The sequence below is a fragment of the Clinocottus analis genome, unplaced genomic scaffold, assembly GCF_023055335.1.
Source record: "Clinocottus analis isolate CAN_PGR_092001 unplaced genomic scaffold, fCliAna1.0.p SCAF_34, whole genome shotgun sequence".
NCBI classification, from domain to species: domain Eukaryota; kingdom Metazoa; phylum Chordata; class Actinopteri; order Perciformes; family Cottidae; genus Clinocottus; species Clinocottus analis.
Genome location: NW_027176087.1, coordinates 578,743 through 606,470, shown reverse-complemented (window position 1 = coordinate 606,470; position 27,728 = coordinate 578,743). Strand labels below are relative to the sequence as shown.

The following is a 27,728-nucleotide window of genomic DNA, read 5'->3' as shown; positions in this document are numbered from 1 at the left end:
CCAGTGGGACAGCCGGCAACACGCCTCCGACTGTCCCACCGACGCCTTCGGGGAGCTGGAGTTTGCCGGCGCTGGACGCAAACATAGCCATGTGAGTGTCAGTGGAGAACACACTGCGACACACACACACTGCACACACACGCTGTGGCACACACACACTGCACACACACACTGCACACACACACACTGCACACACACGCTGCACACACACACTGCACACACACACTGCACACACACACTGCACACACACACTGCGACACACACACTGCGACACACACACACTGCACACACACACTGCACACACACACTGCACACACACACTGCACACACACGCTGCACACACACACTGCACACACACAGTTTAACCTTTTGGAAACTGTGCACGAAAACCCTCCCGCGTCCATTTTAAGTCCCAGCATGCCCCATTCAGACAATCTTTTGGCATTAAATACTTTGCAGAACAACACAGTGTTTTAACTGAAACTCTTGCCGAGTCAGAGATGGTGAAATGTTTTTATTTCCGTCTGTCAGTCGTGAGCTCGATGGAGAGTTTTCACTCTGGACATTTAGATTAGATGTACATTAAAGTGGGATGAACAGTAGGAATGATGTTCAGCGGTGGAATACATCTCTGAATCACCAGACATTATTTGATAAATGCTTTCTCTTTGGGGTGTAGTTTCTGCGGCTGTCCAGTGACACCCCGCCCCAGATGGTGTTCACCCTGATGACGGCCCACTGGGGCCTGCCCTCGCCCAACCTGGTGGTGTCGGTGGTGGGGGGCGAAGGCCACGAGAAGATTAAAACCTGGGTTAGAGATGTCTTGAGGAACGGGCTGGTGAGGGCCGCACAGAGCACAGGTAAGAACCCAGAGTCACCATCAGTAACCAGGAACCACTGGGAGTGTCATAATAATGACTCTTCATCTCATAATTATGACTTTTTATTTCATAATTATGACTTTATCTCCAAATTATGACTTTTTATCTCATAATTATGACTTTTTATCTCATAGTTATGACTTTTTATCTCGTAGTTATGACTTTTTATCTCATAATAATGACTTTTTATCTCATAATTTCAACTTTTTATCTCATAATTTCAACTTATAATTATGACTTTTTATCTAATAATTTCGGAAATGGGCATCCATACATTTAACATTATGTGGTTCGGGACATTTGACATAAACATTTAGATTTGCTTACTTCTGGCTTAAACATGAATGAGGTCATTATTGAACTGACGCACAGAGCCATGTCTTTATAGTAACACACTGATGATGACATAGTGATTATCTCTCGGCGGTTCCTCGCGTCAAACTCGGAGCAAATAGGGAACATTATTCAGAAATAAAATGTAGAGAAATATAGAGCGTATTCATGTGACGTCATGATCTCAAGCGTGCCATCTTGGGCTCCACCTAGTTAGCCTGCTGCTAGTAGAGTCAACGGCTTTTGCTCTGGATTTTGAGTACTGGAGACAAGTTTTGACACAGGAAAGTTTCAACAGTCTGCAGGCTTCTGCCGAATTCACACCAAAAGTGTAACGCTTGTTTCCCTGATTTTATTTGCTCGACACGTTATGTAGTTAACTCACTTTTTGCTTTTTCGTAACCAGTTGCGGCAGAAAGCCGGCGCGGCTTGAGTCCCGTTACCCGTAGTTAGCATCATCACATAGCCCGGTTACTTCCTGTAAAACAGTTTTCATTTCCACTATCGACCGTGAGACATTAACAACTATTTCTGCATTATGCTTGTTGTGTAAATACCACAAATAAAACAAACATCAGAACATCCAGCGCTCCGTGTCTGGGTTCACGCTGTTCTCCGTGTCTGGGTTCATACTGTTCTCCGTGTCTGGGTTCACGCTGTTCTCCGTGTCTGGGTTCATACTGTTCTCCGTAGTCTGGGTTCATACTATTCTCCGTGTCTGGGTTCATACTATTCTCCGTGTCTGGGTTCATACTGTTCTTTGTGTCTGGGTTCATACTGTTCTCCGTGTCTGGGTTCATACTATTCTCCGTGTCTGGGTTCATACTGTTCTCCGTGTCTGGGTTCATACTATTCTCCGTAGTCTGGGTTCATACTATTCTCCGTGTCTGGGTTCATACTGTTCTTCGTGTCTGGGTTCATACTGTTCTTCGTGTCTGGGTTCATATTGTTCTCCGTGTCTGGATTCATACTGTTCTCCGTGTCTGGGTTCATACTATTCTCCGTAGTCTCACAGCTGTCTCCGGCTCCAGGACGAGTGTCTGGATGAAGCCGCTTCCAGCTCATTCAGGACCAGCAGTGACTGTTTGGCTGCCGTGCTGAGTGCTGTTCCCATGTAGCCAGTGTTTTATTTTACCTTGAAATGAATCACTGAGTAAAGGCAGACATCGCCCGACGGAGTTGTCATGTTCATGGCTTCCTCCCAAGTTTCCATCCACAGTTCCTTTTGCGTAAGTGAAAGACATTGATTTTCACTCGGTGAAAAAGCAAAAGGAGATTATTGACGAGAGAGTGTGTGAATGGAAACGTGCCCACAACCCGATGTATGAACAGAAACACATGAGAACAGTTCTAACGCTCATACGCGAGTGAAACTGAAGTAAGTTAGATGCATTATTTGAGAAGCTGGACAAGTTGAAGTACAAGCCTGTCTTGTTGAGCTGATAATATTCTGAATCATTAGTCCCACATCAACAATAAGGCACAGTACAATAAACACAAGACACGCCGTTTAGAACTGAAACTGTGTCTCTTTCAGGATATAATGGTCATTTCTTAAGAAGAGCGGCATAAAACACAGCAAAACAATACCGTGCATGGACCCCAACATGGCAGCCAAAACTTGTGGTGGTCATGTGGGTGAATACGCTCTATAGTCTTCACTTTCACACAGCACTTTAATGTGGAATATATCTGCTGTGTAACTAAAAAGTGAATGTTATGTGTACGACCTCACTGCTGTCCCCAGGAGCCTGGATCCTGACGGGGGGTCTGAGGGAAGACGTGTCCCGCTGTGTGGGTGAGGCGGTGAGGGACCACGGGGCCGCGGCTCCAGCTGTCTCCAGGAAGAAAGTGATTGCTGTGGGGCTGGCCCCCTGGGGCCTGGTGCACAACCGGCAGCAGCTCGTCAATGCCCAGGTACTCATCCAGCAGAGTGCACACGTCCCGCACCTTGGGCTTGTCACGAGGTTTCCTCCAAAATACAAGTAGATACAAATAGTCTTTGTGCCTCAAATTGTCCCAAAGGTATATATTTACATTTATTATAACATGCACCTCACAACTGCACGTGATGTGCTCAAATTAAAAACATTTTATCCTCATGTTATATATTAGTTTGGCTAATTCTATACTGGTGTGTTTGAAAGGACATGATTAGATCTTATTTTCCCATCGGTCACAACATAAAGCTGGAGTAAGTAATCCAGAACAAACCAGACGGTGATGAAGAGCAGAGGACAGACTGGATGATGGAGAACAGGATGAGCAGCTCCTGAGGGTATTTCCTGAGCTGGATCAGGAAGTACAGCCTCTGCTGGGCCTTCTTGCAGATGGAGTTCATGTTGGAGGCCCACTTCAGGTCCCGGGAGATTGTGGATCCCAGAAACCTGAAGGTCTCCACCGCAGACACAGTGCTGTTGTGTATGGTGAGGGGGGGCTCCTCCTGAAGTCCACTCTCATCTCCACAGTCTTGGACTTGTTCAGCTCCAGGTGGTTCTGACCACCAGAGGACCAGCTGTTCAACCTCCCGTCTGTACGCAGACTCGTCACCGTTCCTGACGAGGCCGATGACCGTTGTGTATTTAACTTCAGGAGTTCAACAGTCGGGTCCCCAGAGGTGCAGTCGTTGGTGTAGAGGGAGAAGAGCAGTGGGGAGAGGACACATCCCTGTGGGGCGCCAGTGCTGATGGTCCGGGTGCTGGATGTGATTTTCCCAGCTTCACCTGCTGCTTCCTGTCTGTCAGGAAGTGTGTTACCCGCTGACAGGTGGGGGCTGGTACGGTGAGCTGGGAGAGTTTGTGTTGCGGTGCCTCCGGGATGATGGTGTTGAATGCAGAGCTGAGTCCACAAACAGAACCCTTGCGTATGTCCCTGGGGAGTCGAGGTGTTGCAGCATGTGATGCAGTCCCATATTGATTGCATCGTCCACCGACCTGTTTGCTGGGTAAGCAAACTGCAGGGGTCCAGCAGGATCCCTGTGAGGTCCCTCAAATGGGTCAACACCAGTCTTTCAAAGGATTTCATGACCACGGACGTCAGGGCGACGGGTCTGTAGTCATTTAATCCTGTGATGGAGGATTTCTTGGGGACCGGGATGATCAAGAAGCACTTGAAGCAGGAGGGCCCTTCACACAGCTCCAGTAATCGGTTGAAGACCAGCGTGAAGATGGGGGCCAGCTGGTCAGCACAGACTTTCAGGCTGGAGGGGGACGCCGTCCGGGCCCAGAGCCTTCCTGATCTTCTGTCTATGGAAGAGCCGACTCACGTCCTCTTTGCAGATCCTCAGTGCCGGAGGGGGGTTGTATAGGAGAGGAGGAGGCAGCGAGTGGAGGTGGTGAAGGTGGTTGTTTGATGATGGGGTAGATGGGCGGGGTGGAAGTGGGCTTATTGAACCTGCGATAGAACCCATTCAGGTCGTCGGCCAGTCGGTGATTGTCCTCAGTGTCTCTTGTAGTTGGTGAGTACTTCCAGGCCTCTCCAAACCGACGAGGGGTCGTTGGCTGAAAACATTTTTCCAGCTTTTCAGTGTAGCTCTTCTTAGCTACTCTGATCTCCCTCGTCAGTGTGTTCCTGGCCTGGTTGTACAGACTCCTGACCCCACCACTGTAAAGGCTGCTTTATACTCGTTTTACGCAGAGACGCAAGACCCCCATGGGCCCCTAGCGTAGTCCCATCAGCCACCTCGCATGCGTCACCCACAATGTCCGACTATCCGTCAAAGCTACACGAGCCGTTCTCAGCAGCAAGGCTGTGATTGGTCCACTAACCACGTCCTTTCTGAGTCTCTCATGTCCAGTTTCACAGCATAATACCTCTGTTTTTAAAAGCCACAGCAGAAACAGGAACAATGGATCCTGTTGAAGAACGTTTGGCTGAAGAGGTCCACAAATATGAGCATTTATAAAACCATCTGACGGAGTATCAGGACACAAAGATGGAGGTGAACTCCTGGAGGGAGATATCGTGAACGTCGGTGTGCAGGTCCACTCTAAACGCTCGTTGCTCCACCTGCTGGTCTGGAGTATGAAAAACACAGGAACTATAAACCAACACGAGTCCGTCAATGCAACTGCGTGGCCAGACACAGTTGCAGTTGAAAGAGTGTATGTCACCCTTCAGTAAGCCTCCTCTTCAGCCCGACGGAGCTGCCTGAGTCCAGCAGGGAACCAGAGTTTATTGTTGTTGAATGTGCAGAAGGTTTTAGTCTGCACACACACGTCTTCACAAAAGCTGATGTATGATGTCACAGTGTCAGTGAACTCATCCAGGTAAATACGTTCAACCTTAAAAACATCCACAGGTTCATGAATCAGGTGCACCAGCGTGGGAGGTGCAGAAGGACAGAAAGAATGGCATTGTTCAGCACCAGTGATGACTGATAGCAGTTGTGTTTGTGTTGTGTGATTGAAGGGCAGTTTTCCTGCTCGATACTACGTGCAGAACACATCGCGTGACTCCTGCTGCCTGGACAACAACTGCCAGGCCTTCCTGCTGGTGGACGACGGCAGCGTGGGCCGCCGGGGGGGGGAGACGGGCTTCCGTGGGCGTCTGGAGGACTACATCTCCCATCAGCGCACCGGCATCTGGGGTCAGTGATCTCTAACATGGACTCTGTTACACTTCTGTCTGGTGTCACTAGACAGAGGTGCTCTCAGCACCAGCAGTGCTGAAACATGTATGAAACATGAAAGTCTGGTTTTGGGGTTTGTGTATTTTGTGGCCATCGGATTTATGTTTTGAAATGAGAAAACCAAAATCAGGAAACAATTTGTTTCAAGCTTTCCGTTTAGAAATTGGAAAACAAAAAATGAAAAAAATAAGTATTTAATTTGGTGTCAGACATCAATGAGACGCACCTCAACAGATGCAGGAACATGCAGGTTTGATTTCAGAACATGAATGAATGGCATGAAACATTCAAACGAGCGGAAAGAGCCACGGGACACAACATCCGGGTTTCAAAGTAGTGACTGATATGGATGTTCAGAACATTTCTGACCACAAACATCTAAACTGTAGCAGCATGTTTGTGTTTGACATATTACAACATGTCTGTATGACCAGAACAGTGAAGATGGAATATGTTTCACGTCAGCTGCAGCTGATTTGACCAGGGAGATGATCCAGTGTCTGCTGAGTTCACTGCAGTGGTTCACTGCACTGGATGGAGTTTATCACCCACTTTGGGCTGCATTCACAAACAGAGAAGACCGGACGCGGTGCGGCGTGACGGGCGCCGTTACCGGCCTCACACCGCCCCTTTTCTTTTCTTCTGCAGAGTTTAGACATTTAAATATGCTTAACTCCAGCGGGAGAGCAAGAAAACAATAACACAAACACACGATTGTAAACATATTTGTAATAAACTATACAACTAAAATATGTGTGTAATCAACGTATTTGTAATACTTCAAGCACAGACGTAATCGGGGAGAAAATATGTTTCTAGTGAATGTAACTGAAGAAGTGTTTTAGTTCTGGGGGAACATAACTTGAAGGAGACAGGGCTGCAGCATCACCTCCACACTTTCCTCTCTGAAGAACCCGCGTCGTCCCAAACTTGGTACATAACTCAGTGGTGATGTCACCACAAGACATTCATTCCTTCATGTTCTGAACTAAAACCTGCAGATTCCTGCAGTGCCATTCTGTTGAGGAGCGTCTCATGGATGTCACCAAATGAAATACACCGTAAACGACGGATAGCTTCCGGGTCACAACACAAAACACTACGCAAAAGTGAGAAAGAAGATTTCCACGCAGTATTTTAATTCTCGATTATTATGTTGAAGCACATCAAAGAAAATCAGATGACGGGTCGTTCTTCGTTTTCGATTATCAAAACAAAAAAACGGAAAATAGGTCATTTTCTGTTTTTGTTTTCCTATTTCTAAATGGAAATCCGTTGGCCACAAAATACACAAACCGTTTGACTTTCAGAGAATGTATATATAATATTATATTATGAATATAATATAATTTCTATTCACAGAGTTTTAAGGCATTTTGTGGTAATAGTTGTGCAGTGTTATCTCACTTCTCCTGGAGCCGCGTCAGCAGACCTCTCCCTGTGTGGAGAGAGCGCCAAACAAAGCCTTCTGAAACACTGTGAGCTTGAAGACGATGTGGATCCATCGATCAATAATATCCACCAGCTCAGGATGAGGCCGCTCAGTGCGATGCTGGACAGGTGGTCTGGTGTTATGGGAGAGCCTTTCACGTTGGATTTCTTTGCGTAGTGTAAGCTTTCTGGAGAGGAGGATCTTTCTCTTCTAACTTCTTTCCTCGGGCCGCTAACAGGAAGCGGCAACATTGAGATCCCGGTTCTGTGCATGCTGGTCTCAGGAGGCGCCGCCATGCTGGAGGTGAGGTGGCGTCCTCCCTTCACTTCACATACCATCACAGTCTGGGAGATTCTAACATTTTTAGGTTGAATTTGCATCTGAAGTTTGAAATGCTAACATCAACGTTTAATATGTTTAGTATGAAACCAGTTTTATTTTTTTGACATTTTCCAAAAAGCAAATTAATGACAAAATTCCCACGTTTGTCTTGACCACAGCAGCACAACCCTCGCTCCAATACTTGTTATTGTAACGCGTAATAAAAACAGTAGCACATTGTGAAAGAGCAGTGGATCTCCCTGACTGGTGAGCCAGAGCATTTAAACTGTGTTCCTATGTTCCCGTCCAGAGACTGGACGTCTCTCTGAGGAAAGCGATGCCCTGGCTGGTCCTGGCTGGATCCGGTCCGGCTGCAGACTTCATCAGTGAGCTGCTGGAGCAGCTCTCCTCCAGCGGCCTCAGTACCGGCTCTCCTCCAGCAGAGGGCGACGCTGCCGAGGGGCTCAGCACGGAGCTGCGCAACAAGGTCCGGGACAAGGTCCAGAGGTGCTTTCCAGCTGAAGCTGAGCTGGAGAAACTGGTGGATCATGTGAGTCTCTGGTCTACACTCTGTGTGGTTATGTACGGATCTGAGACCTTTGAATGAAACACTGATTTGCTCATTTCCTCCACTGTAGGCTCTGAGTATTTATCAGAACCGAGAGTTCATCACTGTTTTCCATGGGGAACAGGAGGGCTCTGATGATTTTGATATAGTTCTCCTCAAAGCCCTTGTTAGAGGTAAGTAAGTGTGTTGACATCGTGCTGTAAAAGGAGAACGGAGCAGCATGTCACAGCACGGGCCTTGTTCATGTCACAATAGCTCTGTGATGTACACAGTGACCTCTGACCTGGAAGACCTTTAGGAGTCATCACAAGGACCGTGAATTACATTCTGAATGTGATGGGGTGCCAACTGAGAGACGATGAGGTTACTGTCATGCAACCCTTTAGATGACCTGGACAACAACCTTTTCTAAGAGAGCCGAAGAGGAACGAAGTCATGAAGGTTCAGAGTAGAAGCAGAAACAACATGGAGGGTAGGAGAGCTGAGCGCGTCCATTAAAAAGCAGAAAAGAAGTTGTTCTAGAGGAAATGATCTGTTATCTTTAGAGCTGGGCAGAGATGACAAAATGAAACTGATTAATCGCATGATTGTTTTGGGATGAACTGCGATTAATCGCATTACACACCAAAGCAGGTTACTAATTGTAGCGCCGTGTGTTTTCATTAAGAGCTGCAGACACAGGAAGTTCTCTCGCACGCGCATGGCAGGAAGCCGCTCATTTCCTTTTCTTTGGGTTTCATTCTCAGCAGCAAAAAACGCTGACAAAGTATACAAAAGAATATATGTTCAAAACGATGATACGGTCTTTGGTTTGGTTACTTCATTGGTACCTGAGGGTAGACCTGGTTTGCAGGAATACAAACAGAAGATACAATACAAACGTTCTCAGCAGCAAGGCTGTGATTGGTCCACTAACCACGTCCTTTCTGAGTCTCTCATGTCCGGTTTCACAGCATAATACCTCTGTTTTTAAAAGCCACAGCAGAAACAGGAACAATGGATCCTGTTGAAGAACGTTTGGCTGAAGAGGTCCACAAATATGAGCATTTATAAAACCATCTGACGGAGTATCAGGACACAAAGATGGAGGTGAACTCCTGGAGGGAGATATCGTGAACGTCGGTGTGCAGGTCCACTCTAAACGCTCGTTGCTCCACCTGCTGGTCTGGAGTCTGGAAAACACAGGAACTATAAACCAACACGAGTCCGTCAATGCAACTGCGTGGCCAGACACAGTTGCAGTTGCAAGAGCTTATGTCACCCTTAAAGCTCAGTACCTTCCATGTCTCGACAGAACATTCCTGATGTGTCCTTATCATGATCTTTACCTCCAGTGTGACCCTAAACCCTCATATCACCCACATTAACAACAAGAGACATAACACATGTACATGTAAATGTTGCTGTGTGTGTGTGTCTGTGTGTGTGTGTGTGTGTGTGTGTGTGTGTGTGTGTAGTTAGTAAACGTGTGTCCAGTGAAGCCAGTGAGTACACTGAGGAGCTGAAACTGGCCGTGGCCTGGAACCGAGTGGACATCGCCAAGACGGAGCTCTTTAATGGAGATATCCAGTGGAAGGTCAGTGGAAGGTCAAAGTCAAATCAATGACAAATACAGGAAGCAGTTTGATATCACACAGTTCAACCAGAACATTAGACGAGTAGACCAGGTAGACCAGTGACTTTACACTACTATAGATACTACAGGACCCTGCATGTTGACCATTGTAACACAACTTAGTGCGTCTTAGTTGGGCAGTGCTTCATTTCTTCTTCACTCATGTGGTACAACACCTCAGGACTATCTCCAGGAAGTGGATAGAAATGTATTTCCGCATGCTTCCATCACATAATTGTATTTCCAGTATGAGGACCTGGAGGACTCCATGACAGACGCGCTGATCAACAACAAGCCTCAGTTTGTGCGTCTCTTCTGCGAGAATGGACTGAACATTCTGGACTACCTGACATACGGTCGCTTGGAAAGCTTGTACTGCTCGCTGTCCGACAGCTCGCTGGCCTACCTCCTGCTCCAGAGGCGGGTGAGCGAGCGGCAGGGCCTGGCGGGGTCCCTGCACGAGCTGCCGGCCGAGGCCAGGCCCCTGAAGAGGCCCCAGAGCGCACTGCCGGGACCGGCTTCAGCCATGCAGCTCAACCTGTACGAGGTGAGTGATGAGTTGTGTGTGATGAGGCTGCTCATGGGAATCACTTCTTACCTACTATGCATCTCTTTTACTTGAGTTCAAGCACATGTTATAATGTTACACTCGCCAGTGCTGTTTAATCACAAGGTCACGCAGCTCATTCAGCTTCAGGGTCGCTCCACTCTGTGCAGTTTTGTCGTCCCATTTTGTTATATCTATGGTGAAGTACCCGGTTTAGGAAAAGACCGCGTCGTGTTTGTTTGTGTTACATGTGCATTGCATGCGGGAGGTTTCATGAGAGACCTCCACGTTACAGTCACGAGCCTGGCATGTAGAAGCTAAAGATGTGTTTGATGAACATTTCAAACCATTTCAATACATATGTGTAGATCTCTATTGATTACTAGAAATATTGGTGTGTTCATCAAAAATATATTTTTGAATCTTATGTTTTTTATATAAGGATTATGTAATATTTGATATATTTAAATCACAAAATATATTTGTGACTCCTTGTGTTTGCAGTCATTAACCTTGAGACTGGTCTGACTCATTTCCGGCTGGTGACGGTAGTGTCACGGGCTCTCTGTATGTTTGGGGTAGCAGAGTGAACAGCAGGGGCCGAGGACGCGGCCCTGAGGGGCTCCTCGACGCTTTGGAGGTGTGGCCACAATCCAAACTACCAGTTGCAGAGTGAGGTAGTGCGTGTGCAGGGAGTGATCTGCAGTGATCAGCAGCTCTACTCGTATTCACTCATCAGGTTTTATCCTCTGTGGATACTGCCGCTGGCCGGTCCTCTGATGCTGCCAGACTTCACAGCTGACTCTGTTGAGAAGATGAAAGCTTAAAAGGGGTTCAGCTCCCCTGGATAGAGGCCTCACACCTGATGGGGGCTCCCACCTTTGTAGCCTGTGACATTATGGATTTCCTGCCACATATCTCTAGTGTCGTTGCTGTTTCTCCTCAGTGCCTCTGAGAGCTGGCCTCCTTGAAAAACAGTTTCACTTTTGCGAGAAAATGTTGGAGGAGGCAATAATGTATCGAACTAATGAGCCATATTATCTAGAAAGCTCTACGAGCTGACTCATTTAAAAGCTCTATCCACCTCTCCTTTCACCACACAGATATGGTCCAAATGGATTTTACGTCAGGAAAAGAGCAATCTGTCATAAACCTTTTCCCTGACATGGTGAGAGACATGGTGGTAACATGTCTCCAGAAATCTCCTCTGTGTTGCTCACCAAACGGTTCAGTGAGGATCAAAGGTAGCGTTATGTTCCTGCACAAGTTACTCTGGTGCTTCATTTGCATATTTAACTTCTCACTTTTGAGAAACGATGTCACTAGAGTGATTGAAGTCACTGCATGTGGCAGCAGTGCCAGGCTGAGCATCGTGTGCACCTGTTTCCCTCCACTTCATCTACTCCAAACTTCTGCCTGTGTCATGTGGACAGACTCGTGTACGTTGGATTTGTTTTACACACCGTGAACTGCGATTGGTTTGGTAATCATTGTCTGGTGGCGCTGCAGGTATCCCGCCTGCTGTGGGACCTCTTGGGTGATGTGTGTCAGCCTTTCTACTATGGACCTCTGGGCCTGAACCCCAGGACCAGCACCAGGAAGGCTCTCAAGGTCAGTGAGGGGGGAACGCTTCAAAAAAGAAGATTTGAAGAAGTGAACTTCTCATCTCTGTGTAGGCTAGAGGCTGCAGGATTCATACGCTGCTGCTAACAGTTCAATTTGTATCGCCCCAAATCACCAAATCACCAAAAACAAATCCTCCTCAGGCTTTACCATCCGTACACAACCTCTGTCCCCAAAAGACTTTCACATGACCTCCTATCAGGACGGACAGAAGTACAGAGGACGTCATGTGGACACAGTGATCATAACAGACTGGGTCCAGTATGACGACACCAGCTTTGAAAGGGAAGAGTGCACAGCTGAAGGGTGTTGGTTCTCCAGAGTCAACCTTTCAAGAGTTCACATCTTCCTGTACAGGAATACAATAAAATGTGTTTTTCACTGCATATGAAATCACTGAGAACATCAGAAAAGCTGCTGGCAGGATGTAGAATAGATCATGTGATCATGTGATAGATCATGTGATCATGTGATAGATCATGTGATAATGGAGTAGATCATGTGATAATGGAGTAGATCATGTGATCATGTGATCATGTGATAGATCATGTGATCATGTGATAGATCATGTGATAGATCATGTGATAATGGAGTAAATCATGTGATAATGGAGTAGATCATGTGATCATGTGATAGATCATGTGATCATGTGATAGATCATGTGATAGATCATGTGATAATGGAATAGATCATGTAATAATGGAGTAGATCATGTGATAATGGAGTAGATCATGTGATCATGTGATAATGGGGTAGATCATGTGATAATGGAGTAGATCATGTGATCATGTGATAATGGGGTAGATCATGTGATAATGGTATAGATCATGTGATAATGGAGTAGATCATGTGATCATGTGATAATGGAGTAGATCATGTGATAATGGGGTAGATCATGTGATAATGCAGTAGATCATGTGATAATGGAGTAGATCATGTGATAATGGGGTAGATCATGTGATAATGGAGTAGATCATGTGATAATGGAGTAGATCATGTGATCATGTGATAATGGAGTAGATCATGTGATAATGGAGTAGATCATGTGATAATGGAGTTGATCATGTGATCATGTGATAATGGAGTAGATCATGTGATAATGGAGTAGATCATGTGATAATGGGGTAGATCATGTGATAATGGAGTAGATCATGTGATAATGGAGTAGATCATGTGATCATGTGATATTGGAGTAGATCATGTGATAATGGAGTAGATCATGTGATAATGCAGTAGATCATGTGATAATAGAGTAGATCATGTGATAATGGGGTAGATCATGTGATAATGGAGTAGATCATGTGATAATGGAGTAGATCATGTGATCATGTGATATTGGAGTAGATCATGTGATAATGGAGTAGATCATGTGATAATGCAGTAGATCATGTGATAATGGAGTAGATCATGTGATAATGGGGTAGATCATGTGATAATGGAGTAGATCATGTGATAATGGAGTAGATCATGTGATCATGTGATATTGGAGTAGATCATGTGATAATGGAGTAGATCATGTGATAATGGGGTAGATCATGTGATAATGGAGTAGATCATGTGATCATGTGATAATGGGGTAGATCATGTGATCATGTGATAATGGAGTAGATCATGTGATAATGGAGTAGATCATGTGATAATGGGGTAGATCATGTGATAATGGGGTAGATCATGTGATAATGGAGTAGATCATGTGATCATGTGATAATGGGGTAGATCATGTGATCATGTGATAATGGAGTAGATCATGTGATAATGGGGTAGATCATGTGATCATGTGATATTGGAGTAGATCATGTGATAATGGAGTAGATCATGTGATAATGGGGTAGATCATGTGATAATGGTATAGATCATGTGATAATGGAGTAGATCATGTGATAATGGAGTAGATCATGTGATAATGGATGGTTGTCAGCAGTAAGCTCTGACTCACTGGTGTCCTGTCATGTTTTGTGTAGCAAGTCAACAAGATGCTGCTGGGGGAGTGTGTGTACCGGAGCCAGCGCTGCCTCTCGCCCTGGGCCGCCCTCTTCATCTGGGCCGTCCTGCAGAACCGCTGTGAAATGTCCGTTTACTTCTGGGAGATGGTGAGACTCACCTGCAGGGTGACACGAGCTCTCTGAAGACCTTTTGTGACACAGGAGTACGCAGGACAGGCTGCGCTGCTATGAGAAACAGCATCATCAGCACGCTGCTGCAAACACCGCTGAGCTCACAAGGCCCACATTTGTCAAAGTTGCCATCAAATTTGGTTTCATTTGAACGGGTGTGTATTGGCTGTGTGTGTGTTTGTGTTTCCTTCTCAGGCAGGGGAGTCAGTGCTGAGCGCTCTGGGTGGTTGTAAGATGCTGAGGGAGCTTTCAAAGCTCGAGAGTGAGACTGAGAGCAAACTCGCTATGAAGGAGCTGGCTCAGACGTTTGAGGACCTGGCCCACGGTGAGTCACAGCACAGCAGCCAATGCAGCGGCGATGCCTCAGTCTGCACTTACGTGACAGAGAATGACTGCAAACAACTGTGGGAAATCAAAAATAATCAGTGTTGATACAAAATAAAGTAATTGAACTTGCAGTAAACTCCCCTCCGAGTATCACCCTGCCAAACATGGAAATGATGTCTGGATGTTGCTTCTAACTTCATAACTGTATCAGTGATCACGATTGAAACACGTTTTTAGACACGATAACTTTTCCCTTTCCTGATTGAAACATGCTTATCTGTCTGTGAAAATTATACCGCATGGGTAAATCTAGCACACGTACATGATGGCTTATGGCACGTGTTAAGTCATGTGCATTATTATTTATGAATAAAATAAACATAAATATAAGCTCTGGGATCATCAACGAGATCATCGTATGTTCTGAGTGACTGAGAGCGACCTGCTGCCCGGGCTCATGAGCTCCGACTGGAGGACCTGAACCGGCCCCACCGGGACCGTCCTGAGGCTCCTCCCACATGGCATGACGTGGGTGATGTGACAGTCAAATCTGGCGGACTGGAGGTCTGAAACAAAGAAATCACGTGCCGAGCACTGCAGACGGAGCATTTTGATGGTCAGAGGCAGGAGGTGGGGTTTCTGAACGAGGACCTCAGATCTGTAACAACAGCAACAACCTCATTGGCGAGCGGCGCTGGCCAATGAGGCATGATAGGGCCTCGAGGTCAAAGGCTTGAGATGCGACTTGGACTCGAGGTCAAAGGCTTGAGATGCGACTTGGACTCGAGGTCAAAGGCTTGAGATGCGACTTGGACTCGAGGTCAAAGGCTTGAGATGCGACTTGGACTCGAGGTCAAAGGCTTGAGATGCGACTTGGACTCGAGGTCAAAGGCTTGAGATGCGACTTGGACTCGAGTGTCCCACCCCCTAAAAACAAAGATAAAACCCTGTTACCTGGCAGCCCAGAACAGAGCAACCGTTATGTCTGCCATGCAGAAGCAGACAACATCGTCACGTCATTCTGTGTGTTCTGTGTGTGTAGATGTCTTCGGTGAGTGTTACCAGAGCAGCGAGAGTCGCTCCTTCACTCTCCTCATAAGAAAGTCTCCGGTGTGGGGCGGAGCCACGTGCCTTCAGATGGCCACGGCGGCGGACGCCCGCCTGTTCTTCAGTCACGATGGAGTTCAGGTAGAGGTGCTATTCTAAACAGACCTGTAAAGACGACCAGCTGCATCCATTTTAAAGTGACTGGAGGTCAATGACGGCAGCCCAGTGATGGGGTCTGCTCTCTTCTGTAGTCCCTGCTGTCTCAGATCTGGTGGGGTGACATGGAGAGGAGTACTGAAGTCTGGAAACTGGTTCTTACCTTCTTCCTGCCCCCTCTCCTCTACACAGACCTCATCAGCTTCAGGTCAGTGTTTATATTCTCACTGTTCATATTGTGCCATGCTGAGCGATATTCGTGCAACTTTGAGATTCAAACTATGGCTCTCAAAGAATTCTGCTGCTTCTACTTCACATGTCCTCTGTGGTTTCCGGGTCTTTTGGTGTAGGTGAGTCTCTGCTATCTGCCTGATAGGTTTGTGTAGTCTATCAACCTTTCAACGACGTCCTTCACTTGCATTGACACCTCTTTGGTCCTCATGCTGAACGCTCCCTGGACCAGCTACCAAATGAAAATCCAACATTTGAAATCATCTCCAGATCTTTTTATCTGTTTAATTTGTCATGAAAAAGGAGGGAACAGGCCACACGTAGCCATCAGCCCGTTGGTATTATCCATGTTGTATTGTGGGAATGGTCGTCTGCCTTTACAGGAACATACAGCGGAGTATCATCAATGTAGCAGCAGACCTTCATTCCATAACGGTGGTGTATCATTTGTAAAAGAGTTGATATCATAATGAAATAGAAAACACAGTGTGTTCTACGGGCTAAGATTGGTACCACGTGAGATCCAGTCCAGAGACACTAAATACATGTTCCTGTCTTCAGTGGTCAATCTGATCAAAAGCAGCACAATTGTTCCATGAATAGACATTCATCTGAAGCATCTAAACAAAGCTGCAAAAGCTAAAAGGAAAACTTGCCAGATTGTGTGTTCATGTTGCAGAGCACAAGAGGAGGAAGATAAGTCTGTGGCGGTCCACCACGGCAGAGACACTGACAGTCTGGATGGAAACGATAACACCGTTTACTCCCTTGCTGACATCATACAAAAGTATATACAAATATATAGCATGACATGAATCTGATTGACGTTTTCTTTCCTCGTAACACAAGTCCCTTATTCTTTGTTGGGGTCACAGTGAGGAAGACGCCGAAGAGTTCAGGGCTCTGAAAGAAAACCTGAAAGGTGGGTTTGGATCACTGTTCTGGTTCTTACACTCAGTGGCGACTGCATGTCCACAATATTGTGTTTGATAACTGTGTGTACTACACACAAAAACATGTTCTTTAAGAACATAAGTATGAATCATATACTCGGTCTGAACCCTTCAGATGTGCGAGGTCCATGTGTGTTTTATCTATAATGCTCTTATTGAACAGCGCAGCTCTAGTTCTGCAGCTCTTTTCTGTTTTTGCAGCTGTTTCTCAGCTGTGATTGAAGGAACACAGTAAACATCAGGGGTCACCACCCTTTTGAAACTGAGAGCTACTTTAATTTACAAAATAACCTGAAGGGCTTCTTGTTTGTGACAAACTTCCTGAACAACAAAGTTCCTCAGATCACCTTTTAATAATAATATATGTGAACTGTCTGATCACATATCAACGTTAATTATTCACAATAATTATTAACAATGTCCACAACAACGATGGTAGGAAAAAAACATTTGTATCACTTTGTTAGAAAAATGAAAATAAAGTTATAACTGCAAAAAATAACTAATATTTTGTGACTACTAAACAGCTTATTGTGGAAAACAATAAGCTGTTTTCATGCAAAACAGAACAGAATGAGTGCAGATGTGTGAGCATCAGGTCGCATCAGGATTAGTGGCTGCAGGATCTTTTTTTTGATTTTGAGAACACGTCTCGCAGCGACTCACACGGCGCCCGCGGGCCTCACAGGTGCATTCAGGCGCCGTGTCGGCGCCCTCTGGATCTGTTGCTCCAGCGCACAGCCTGTGCACAGTGTGCAGAGACGCTGGAGACATTTCTCCTTCCTCTTGAAGTGATCGCTGTCTGCCTCTCGGCTCCATGCAGCAATTGGGCTCCACCAGGGTTGTGCCATGTCGTGCATGTTATTGTAATTTTCATGCAGATAATTACACAGTTGAGGGATAAGTGTCTTTTTTGGTGACCACGGGACTGAGTCCCTGAGTTTTCCCGGCCTCAGCAGACCACGACGCTGTGCAGCTGTGATGTTCTGTGAAAGTGCCAATTGGAGGATTTGAAGTATTCCGGGTTGTTGTTCATAAGTGAGGGTGAAATGGATTAATGAAGGTTATGATGGTGTAACTCTAGTTCTATAAGCATAAGCAGAGCCCTCCACTGCATTCTGTGTCATCCTCTCATCCAATCCCGAGCATGCATTCAGCCCCTGAAAAGTTGCATAGCTGTAGCCGGCCAATCCAGGCATGCCTACTTGAGTATGTATACACACTGCCGGGCCAAAAACAAAGGTTGGAGCGCCTTCAGCTTTGGTTACAGCAGCATTCGCTGTGGAAATGTTTCCATAAGCTTCTGCAATGTCACAAGATTTATTTTCATCCAGTGTTGCATTAATTTCTCATCAAGATCTTGTTTTGATGATGGTAGAGTCTGACCGCTGCAAAGCTTCTCCAGCACATCAGAGACTCTCAATGGGGTTCAGGTCTGGACTCCATGTGTGAACATGATGTCTCATGATCCCTGAACCTCTCCGATGAATCCTGCATTGTCATCCTGGAATATGTCCGTGCCATCAGGGAGGAAAACATCCATCACTGGAATAACCTGGTCGTTGCTGAACCTAGACCTGAGCAACTGCAGCAACTCCAGATCATAGCAATGCCCCCACAGGCTGGTACAGTAGCAGCAGTACTTACATCCAGGTGGAGACTGGTTTTGGGCCAGGCAGTGTGTGTACTCGCCGTATATAAGATAAGATAGTTCTTTATTAGTCCCTGTGGGGACGTTACAGTATTACAGCAGCCCTTATTCACTGATCAAGTAATATAAGTAAACAGTAGAACAGTAATAAAAACACAATTTAAAAATTAGACAGTAAAACACAAAAATAGAAATATACAAATGGAATAAAATAAATAGTAAAAAAATGTGTATAAAGTGTATTGCACCAAGAGTGTTTTACAGTGGTTTATATATATATATATATATATATATATATATATATATGTATATATATATATATATGTATATGTATATATATATGTATATATATATATATATGTATATATATATGTATATGTATATATATGTATATATATATGTATATATATATATATATATATATATATATATATATATATATATATATATATATATATGTATATATGTATATATATGTATATATGTATGTGGTCCATGTGTAAAAATACTGAAGTTACCCGTAATGTTTGTGTTCACCACTGAGTGTAATTTATTCTGTTTGACTGGTCGCTGACATTTTTTAATCATCCCTGTTTCAGACTCTTTGCCATCCAACTCCAAGAGACCCTTCATGGTGTCACGGTGGAGACAGTTCTGGTTTAGCCCCGTCACCTCGTTTCTCGGCAATGTGCTGATGTACTTCCTGTTCCTCTACCTGTTCGCCTACGTGCTGTTGGTGGACTTCCAGCCCCCACACCCTGACGGCCCGTCCACTCTGGAGTTTGTGCTTTACTTTTGGGTTTTCACGTTAGTGTGTGAAGAGATTCGGCAGGTTGGTTAAGACAACGTAGCTCCACTGTTTCCAATAGTTAAACACAGTGTGTTGGTGTGTGATGAGCCCTCTGACCTATGCGTTACTCAAACTGGTTTTTCATGTTCTCTCCAACACCTGAGGAAACAGACCCCATCAGTTTGGCCGCTAACCTAAAATACACATTGATCTTACTGAAACACACTGCACAGATTCATGTCCACCAGTATACCAGTGTGACTCCTCGCCCTCTGTTTGCCAGACCTTCTTTGTAGGCAGCACCTTTGTACTCCAGAGGATGAGGACTTACATCCAGGATGTGTGGAACAAGTGTGACCTCACAGCCATCACTCTCTTCACTTTGGCTCTGTGCTGCAGGTAAATGACCGGTTACCTCATGACTCCTGCTTCCTGGGCCCTGCCTCCTGTCGCCTACCTCTTGCTTCCTTGTCTCCTACCTCCTGTCTACTGGGCCCTACCCCCTGGCCTTGCCTCCTGCCAGTTGTCTCCTGTCTCCTACCTCCTGCCCCCTGCATCCTCCCTCCTCTCTCCTGTTTCCTTCCTTCTACCTCCTGCCTCCTGCCACCTACCTCCTGTCTCCTACCTCCTGTCTCCTGCCTCCTATCTTCTACCTTCTGTCTCCTACCTCCTGTCTCCTGTCTCCTACTTCTAATCCTGTCTCCTACTTCCTGCCATGGCCCTGATGACGTCCTCCTCTCTGCTTTCTGTGTATACTACTCATTATATATACATGTGTATACTACTCATTATATATACATGTGTATACTACTCATTATATATACATGTGTATACTACTCATTATATATACATGTGTATACTACTCATTATATATACATGTGTATACTACTCATTATATATACATGTGTATACTACTCATTATATATACATGTGTATACTACTCATTATATATACATGTGTATACTACTCATTATATATACATGTGTATACTACTCATTATATATACATGTGTATACTACTCATTATATATACATGTGTATACTACTCATTATATATACATGTGTATACTACTCATTATATATACATGTGTATACTACTTGTTATGTGTACCATGTGTATACTACTCATTATATATACATGTGTATACTACTCATTATATATACATGTGTATACTACTTGTTATGTGTACCATGTGTATACTACTCATATAAATAGTTTCTGTCATGTTCATGTAATGAGCTGTAACTCTGTTATTGATCATTCTGGTCACATGACATCTGTTGCTTCTGTCCATCCAGCAGAGGATCCTCCTCTGTTGCTCTATGAAGCTTCTTCCTTCATAGAGCAACAGAGGAGGATCCTCTGTTGCTCTATGAAGCTTCTTCCTTCATAGAGCAACAGAGGATCCTCCTCTGTTGCTCTATGAAGCTTCTTCCTTCATAGAGCCTAAACGAGAGACAATAAACCCTTCTTTGAAAGGGTTTATTGTCTTTATTTGGGGAGTTGTTCCTGGTCTGATGTGAGGTCCTGGGACAGGATGTCATGTGTACAGATTGTAAAGCCCTCAGAGGAGAATCTTGTATTTGTGATTTTGGGCTGTACAAAATAAACTGAATTGAAATAATGAAGGTGATCCTATTACTTTTGTTTTCCAGAATGTTCCCCTGGTCGTATCATTTCGGACGAGCTGTCATGGCCATAGATTTCATGGTCTTCACACTACGTCTGATCCATATCTTTGCCGTCCACAAACAGCTTGGGCCCAAGATCATTATTGTTGGGAAAATGGTGAGTGCACACAAAACTCAAAAAACAACCTGTGGACAACGCACAAATGAATGAAAATGTCTATATTTTTGTAAAGCTTTAGCTGTGTACATAACATTCTGAACGCAGCATTTTTAGCTGCCACATGACAAACATAGATGGTTTAACTGAGTCTGTGGTGCGATACGGTGTTATTTTATGTCGTTCTTGTGACGCTCACACCCATTTCTTGTTAAAAATGGTTGATGGTGGTGCACATAATGTACTAGAAACAGTCGATTTGATTGTAATGACAAAATCCTACTTGTGACATGATGATGTGCAACGTCATACATCTCTGGTTTCTCTTTGCTTCCTGCAGATGAAGGATGTCTTCTTCTTCCTCTTCTTCCTGGCTGTGTGGCTCTTGGCTTATGGAGTGGCCAATCAGGCACTCCTCTACTCATATGATCCCCGCCCTGATTGGATATTCCGCAGAGTATTCTATAGACCATACCTGCACATCTTTGGACAAATACCTATAGATGAAATGGATGGTAAGCGACTCAGTCTCAATATGCCCGTCCATATCTCTGTCAAGCACAATGATATCATGAACGTCGGTGTGCAGGTCCACTCTAAACGCTCGTTGCTCCACCTGCTGGTCTGGAGTATGAAAAACACAGGAACTATAAACCAACACGAGTCCGTCAATGCAACTGCGTGGCCAGACACAGTTGCAGTTGCAAGAGTGTATATCGTCCCCTTCCGGCGTGAATGATTGTGTGTGTGTGTGTGTGTGTGTGTGTGTGTGTGTGTGTGTGTGTGTGTGTGTGTGTGTGTGTCTGCCCTGCCGTTGCCCGTGTCAGCTGGGATTGGCTCCAGCCCCTCGACCTTGAACAGGATAAGAGGTTAAAGGTCATGGCTGGATGGGTAAAATAAAGTTTAAGTCAAGTGAGATGGTATAAAATACATTTCAGTAAAAGTAAATCCAAATCTTTAAAACATAATTTCATTCTATTCATCTCAGTTTTGTAAAACAAAAAATAGTTAATAGTGTAAAGTTATAAAAAAAAAACTGTCATTCTAAAAATAAATTCATAATGATAGTCAAATATAAAGCATATTTATAGCAATACAAAGCATTTCAGAGTTAAAATGGACGTTTCCCTTCAAGGTGCTTATAAATAGGCTGCATGAACGTTGGTATGGACCTCTTTATTGTTTTTCCATCCAGCTGATAAATTGAAGGACGTGAATTGTACAAATGACACCACGCTCATTGAAGGTGGAGCGGAGCCGTGTCTGAGCACCTACGCCAACTGGCTGGTTGTCATCCTGCTCGTCATCTACCTGCTGTTCACCAACATAGTATTGGTCAACCTGCTCATTGCTATGTTCAGGTACCATTGCATTCTTCAGTTTCAATGTTTTGAATGTTTCCAAACATGGAAGGCCTCGGTCAGCCCAGAAGATCTCCTCCGCTCACTCCCTCCATCCCTCCATTCCTCATACTTAACACACTTTGACACTTTACACTCGTCACCTTTACATACCACTTACACCCCACCTTGTAGTACTGCCATCTGGTGACCGTGCACTTTACTTTTACTTTAATTTATATTCTACTGTACATTTAATTGTACTGTTAAATGTTTATTGTCTAAATGTAAATGCACCTTCCGCCAGGACAAATTCCTTGAATGTGAAGTTATACATGGAAACAAATGTTCTGATTCTGCTTCTCTATGTTGTACAGTATGGAGTAGGACATGTGTTTTTATCTCTGTATATTGTTACTGTCCACAGCTACACCTTCTCAAAAGTACAGGAGCACAGTGACACCTACTGGAAGTTTCAGCGTTACAACCTGATTAAGGAGTACCACTCGAGACCATGCCTGGCACCACCCTTCATCATTTTATCACACCTCCACCTTTTCATCAAGAGATGTTTCTGCCAGATCCCCTCAGTCAAAAGCCAACACTTCGGTGAGAAGAATAGCTTGAAGACAGGGGATATGAAGGACAGGAGGACAAGCATTTAAAGCAAAATAAAACAAAGGTCAGAAGGCAGGGCCACATGGAGCATTGTGCATGAAGTACCTCTTGCGTTAGTTCGGGGTCGTTGATGGAGTTGACCTGTTCAGTAAGGGTGGGTTTGATTAATTTAAAGAGGACCTACAGCTGGGTCTCGGGGTGCCAGGACAGGTGGTCTAAAGTCAGGCTTTACCAATCTTCTCTGTCCTCAGGTGTGGAGTTGCGCGGCAAGAAGGCGAGCGGCCTTAACACATGGGAGGCTATCCAGAAAGAAAACCTCCTCTCAGCTCAGAATAAGCGGCAGAGGGAAAGTGATACAGTACGAATTAAAAGTACATCGGTCAAGTAAGTTGTATCTGCTAATGTTGTGAAATGTTAAACAATATAAATCTGAAAGAGCCCTTTTGATTTCTCCAGGTTAGAACTGACTAAACATATACAATTAAATTGAACTGACCTAAGAAATGGGGAACATAGAATTAAGCCTATAGAGCAGCATATAATTATTATATGAGGCATATAACATCCACTCATGTGGGGTGGGTCATGGTGGCAGTAGGCTTAGGAGGGTATTCAAGACATCCATCTTACCGCATCACGTTCAAGCTCTTCCTGAGCCCGAGGCCACAGGACAATACAGTGGTGTGCGATAACTTTCTTAAGGTAAACCGAAAGTTCTTCTCAATGGTCTCCCAGAACTTAACCAGTTGGCGGAAGTGACGGACGCGGCACCCACGAAACTAAAACTGACAAAATGAACGCACTTCTTACCCTATTTTTGTCCCTTGCGTTCCCCTTTCTCTATCCCATGTGGAAACTGCGACACCTCCACAATTGTGGGAGGAAGATATAAATAAATAAATGAAAAGCTGGAGGAAAGGGCTCCTCCTCTTCCGCTACGTAGCCAAGATGGCGCCTGTTTAGTGCGAGTAGTGTCCATCGTTTTACACTGAATGTTTTGACCGTTTGCAGTGCTCCATCCGGGTACTTTCAGTGCTCTGAATGCTGCTGGTTCTGTCAGCGCCCTAAGCACTGAAAGTCAGTGTGTTCGGTCGTAGACACAGCCTGGGCTTTTGGCCCTGGGCCCCCTGCAGCTGCAGGCCTTCTGGTCAACCGGTACCTGTGTGCTGTTTCTAAAGACACCCAAAAGGCCCCTTCCTTCAGCTGGATGGCCCCCTTCACAGCTGGTATCCACCAGCAAGTTCTCTGGTTGCTGCCACAACTGGCACCGATGGCCATCTGACCACAGCTTCTAGCAGCTGCTTCAACAATGGAGGCTTTGAACATGGCCCACTTCAATTGCATGTACATGGCCTCCCCTGGGCTGCACAAGAAAGAAGAAGTCCACCGACAAAACCCCACTTGGGTTCAGAACAGGCAAGTGGTTCCTCTCAATCAACCACCTCCAAGGTTCTCTATCGTTACCAACATGAGCATTGTGATACCCCAGCAGAACTTTAGAGTCAACGGCCTTTAAGAATGCCACTCAGAGACTTCAAGGGAGCCAGAGTCTCTGTACGGAGGACTTAAAGTCAGAGACTTCAACAGAGCCAGAGTCTCTGTACGGAGGACTTAAAGTCAGAGACTTCAAGGGAGCCAGAGTCTCTGTACGGAGGACTTACAGTCAGAGACTTCAAGGGAGCCAGAGTCTCTGTACGGAGGACTTAAAGTCAGAGACTTCAAGGGAGCCAGAGTCTCTGTACGGAGGACTTACAGTCAGAGACTTCAAGGGAGCCAGAGTCTCTGTACGGAGGACTTACAGTCAGAGACTTCAAGGGAGCCAGAGTCTCTGTACGGAGGACTTAAAGTCAGAGACTTCAAGGGAGCCAGAGTCTCTGTACGGAGGACTTACAGTCAGAGACTTCAAGGGAGCCAGAGTCTCTGTACGGAGGACTTACAGTCAGAGACTTCAACAGAGCCAGAGTCTCTGTACGGAGGACCTTCAGTAACTTGCAGTCGTATAGAGGAATTCCTCTCGTACCCCTGGGAAAAGGTCTTCCCAGTGGTTTGCAGTGGGATTATTTGTGTGTATTTGTTTCTGCAGGGTGGACAGTGCGCTGAAGCAGATAGCAGAGATCCGGGACCACGGCAGAAGATTGCGGCTGCTGGAGACAGAGGTCAGCAATATCTAAGTGCACATGAAAGATCTCGTGAGCTGAGTCTGTACCAGTTATGATCAGTGTTTGCAGCCTAGAACCACAAGCCAGGTTTTTTTGAAGAATGGAACATTTTCAATTGTTCTACCAATGATTTCTTCAAACAAAGCTTATACAAAGTACTACATTTAGAGAGATCAGAATCAAAATCTGTTTAATTTCCAGGAATGTTTTTACAAATGAGGTATTTTCCTTGCAACATTAAACATGAAACATTAGACGAGGCAAACAACAGTCAACGGCAACATAGTGCAATGTGTGTTACATCAAGTGTAATGTCAGGATAAAGATAGGGTGCTAAAGTGTTAAAGTGTTATATCTCTTTCAAGGAAACATCTATCCAGCAGGAGGCTTCTCCAGCCCAGTGACATGACTGAATATTTGAGTCAGTACCCTTAATCTTAGCCAGAATACTATTTTAAAAATATTTATAGATTACATTTTCCTGGTTGAACCCGTCCACCTATAAACACACAGTATAGGTGTGCGTTGTTCAATTTTGTACGATCTCTGCACGTATGGGTAAATAGATATGAGTATATATTTGTATATATATATGTGTGTGTGTGTGTGTGTGTGTGTGTGTGTGTGTGTGTGTGTGTGTGTGTGTGTGTGTGTGCGCGTGCGTGCAGTGTGTCTGGTTTCCCTGCAGCTGTCCACTCTGCCTGCTCAGCACTCATCCATCTCTGTTTGTGTGTCCCTCCCAGCTGGAGTACTGCTGCAGCGCCCTCTCCTGGATGACAGACGCTCTGTCTCAGAGTGATCTGATAAAGGCTGACCACCTCCCTTCTGCTCCTCAGAGGTACATGGAGCCATGTCCCTTTTAAAGAGGTGGAACAGGCAACATGAGCAGTCAGACCATCCCACAGTTTGGACAACTTCTTGTACTTGTGTACTGACTTTTTGGTGGGGACAGGATCGTTAGTGGCAGAAAGCAGGTCAATACAGGAGTAATGTGATCTCTCCTCCTAGTCCTCGTTAGTACACGAGCTGCAGCATTCAACTGGAGAGATTTAAGAGACTTATAGAGCAGCCTGATGATAATGAGTTACAGTAATCTAGTCTCGAAGTAACAAATGCATGAATCAACTTTTCTGAAAGCCAGTGAGATCTGTTTTACGTGGGAGTTAAAGGACAAGTCCCGATCAAAGACAACTTCAAGATTGTTTACGATGGTGCTGGATGCCAGAGCAATGCCATCAGAAGAAAATATACCTCTATGGTATTTATGGACTCCAGTATGCAAAAATATATACATTTTAGATTAGAATAAAAAGAATATAAAAACTGCATGGTTTATTTTTGATTTGCCATCTCTGTATAGAGGACATTCGTGGGCAGACAAAGTTTGTTCTCTTCCTGGAAATTAATCCAAATGTTGTTAAATTGATCGTTGCCTTTGAAACAAGCTCTGACATGACACCAATGCATGCCTTATGATATCGAGTTTGAAGCCCTGAAGATTTGAACACTATATTATAACTAAGTGTGAGATAGACTACAGTGGGTTGTAGACACATGCTAATTGTTGATTTAAAGTATGTATGTTTTTTTGTGTTCTTGAGAATCAATATTTTGTCTTGTTGGAGGATCCTATTTTGGATAATAATATTATTTTCTTTGGTTGTAGATCTGACTCAACTGTCTCCAAGCTGACCCCCTGAACTGCATCATCACACACACACACACACACACACACACACACACACACACACACACACACACACACACACACACACACACACACACACACACACAGACACACACACACACACACAGACACACACACACACAGGACTATTGTGTCAAAGTGCACCATGTTTGCTGTTCTACTAATCATGTCATTGTTGTTAAATCAGATGTATGTTGTTTGTGAGACGCGTTTGAAGTTGGACAGATATGTTGCTGCTGTGTGTTTTAACAGTCGGGCCGTGCATTAGTGTCTCCAACAGTCAGACCAGTTGCCAAACATTTTTTGTATCCCCAGATGTTATCCGTTTGCCTTCATAATATATCTGCTAAGTTGATTAAGTGTGAAAAATATCACCATTTATGAGATAAAATGCTATTATAAACGTTTTATATTAACAACACATCAAACTGCTAAAATGTGAACGAGGTCACAAAATAATAACTCTGTAGTTTCCTTCAGCTCGACAGATGTTTTAGCCTCTTTTAGCTCATTCTTTTTGTTTTCCTGTCCACACACTATTTCTTTTACAACCTCATTAAATCAGAGTTCAATCTATTTTAAAAATAAAGAAACAAGCGTTGAGAAAACAAACCAATAAAATCAACGAGGACAGTATGAATGTCTGTTTTAAAAAGTACCTGTGGATGTGTAATAGCTACTAACAACAGCAGAAATCTAAACTAAGCTAAAGACCATGAATACTTATGGATATGAGACCAATACAAAGCCAACAAAAGGTGAGAAAGAATTGATAGTATTTATTAGACTATTAATAACAGATAGTAAGCTTATTCCGAATCTCTATAACACATTTCTATATGTTTGAGCTCACAGAATATAGATGAATAAATAAAGCTGTACATATATAAAAGGTC

The 27,728-nt window shown here is 44.6% G+C and overlaps 1 protein-coding gene across 1 annotated transcript; it reads left to right on the top strand.

Annotated features, from left to right (window-relative positions):
* trpm4a (transient receptor potential cation channel, subfamily M, member 4a) lies at window positions 1-27,675 on the top strand. Its single transcript, XM_068596117.1, has 26 exons — window positions 1-91; window positions 680-860; window positions 2,962-3,131; window positions 5,625-5,802; window positions 7,515-7,579; window positions 7,908-8,147; window positions 8,236-8,338; window positions 9,623-9,741; window positions 10,028-10,327; window positions 11,837-11,938; window positions 13,912-14,040; window positions 14,260-14,389; window positions 15,434-15,579; window positions 15,690-15,802; window positions 16,505-16,612; window positions 16,701-16,747; window positions 19,029-19,261; window positions 19,503-19,618; window positions 20,875-21,007; window positions 21,348-21,522; window positions 22,203-22,368; window positions 22,775-22,956; window positions 23,217-23,349; window positions 25,049-25,121; window positions 25,868-25,962; window positions 26,791-27,675. Exons 2-26 carry the CDS (start codon window positions 713-715, stop codon window positions 26,822-26,824), a joined length of 3,438 nt encoding a protein of 1,145 aa, XP_068452218.1. The 5' UTR covers window positions 1-91; window positions 680-712; the 3' UTR covers window positions 26,825-27,675.
* Window positions 27,676-27,728: the final 53 nt, after the last annotated feature.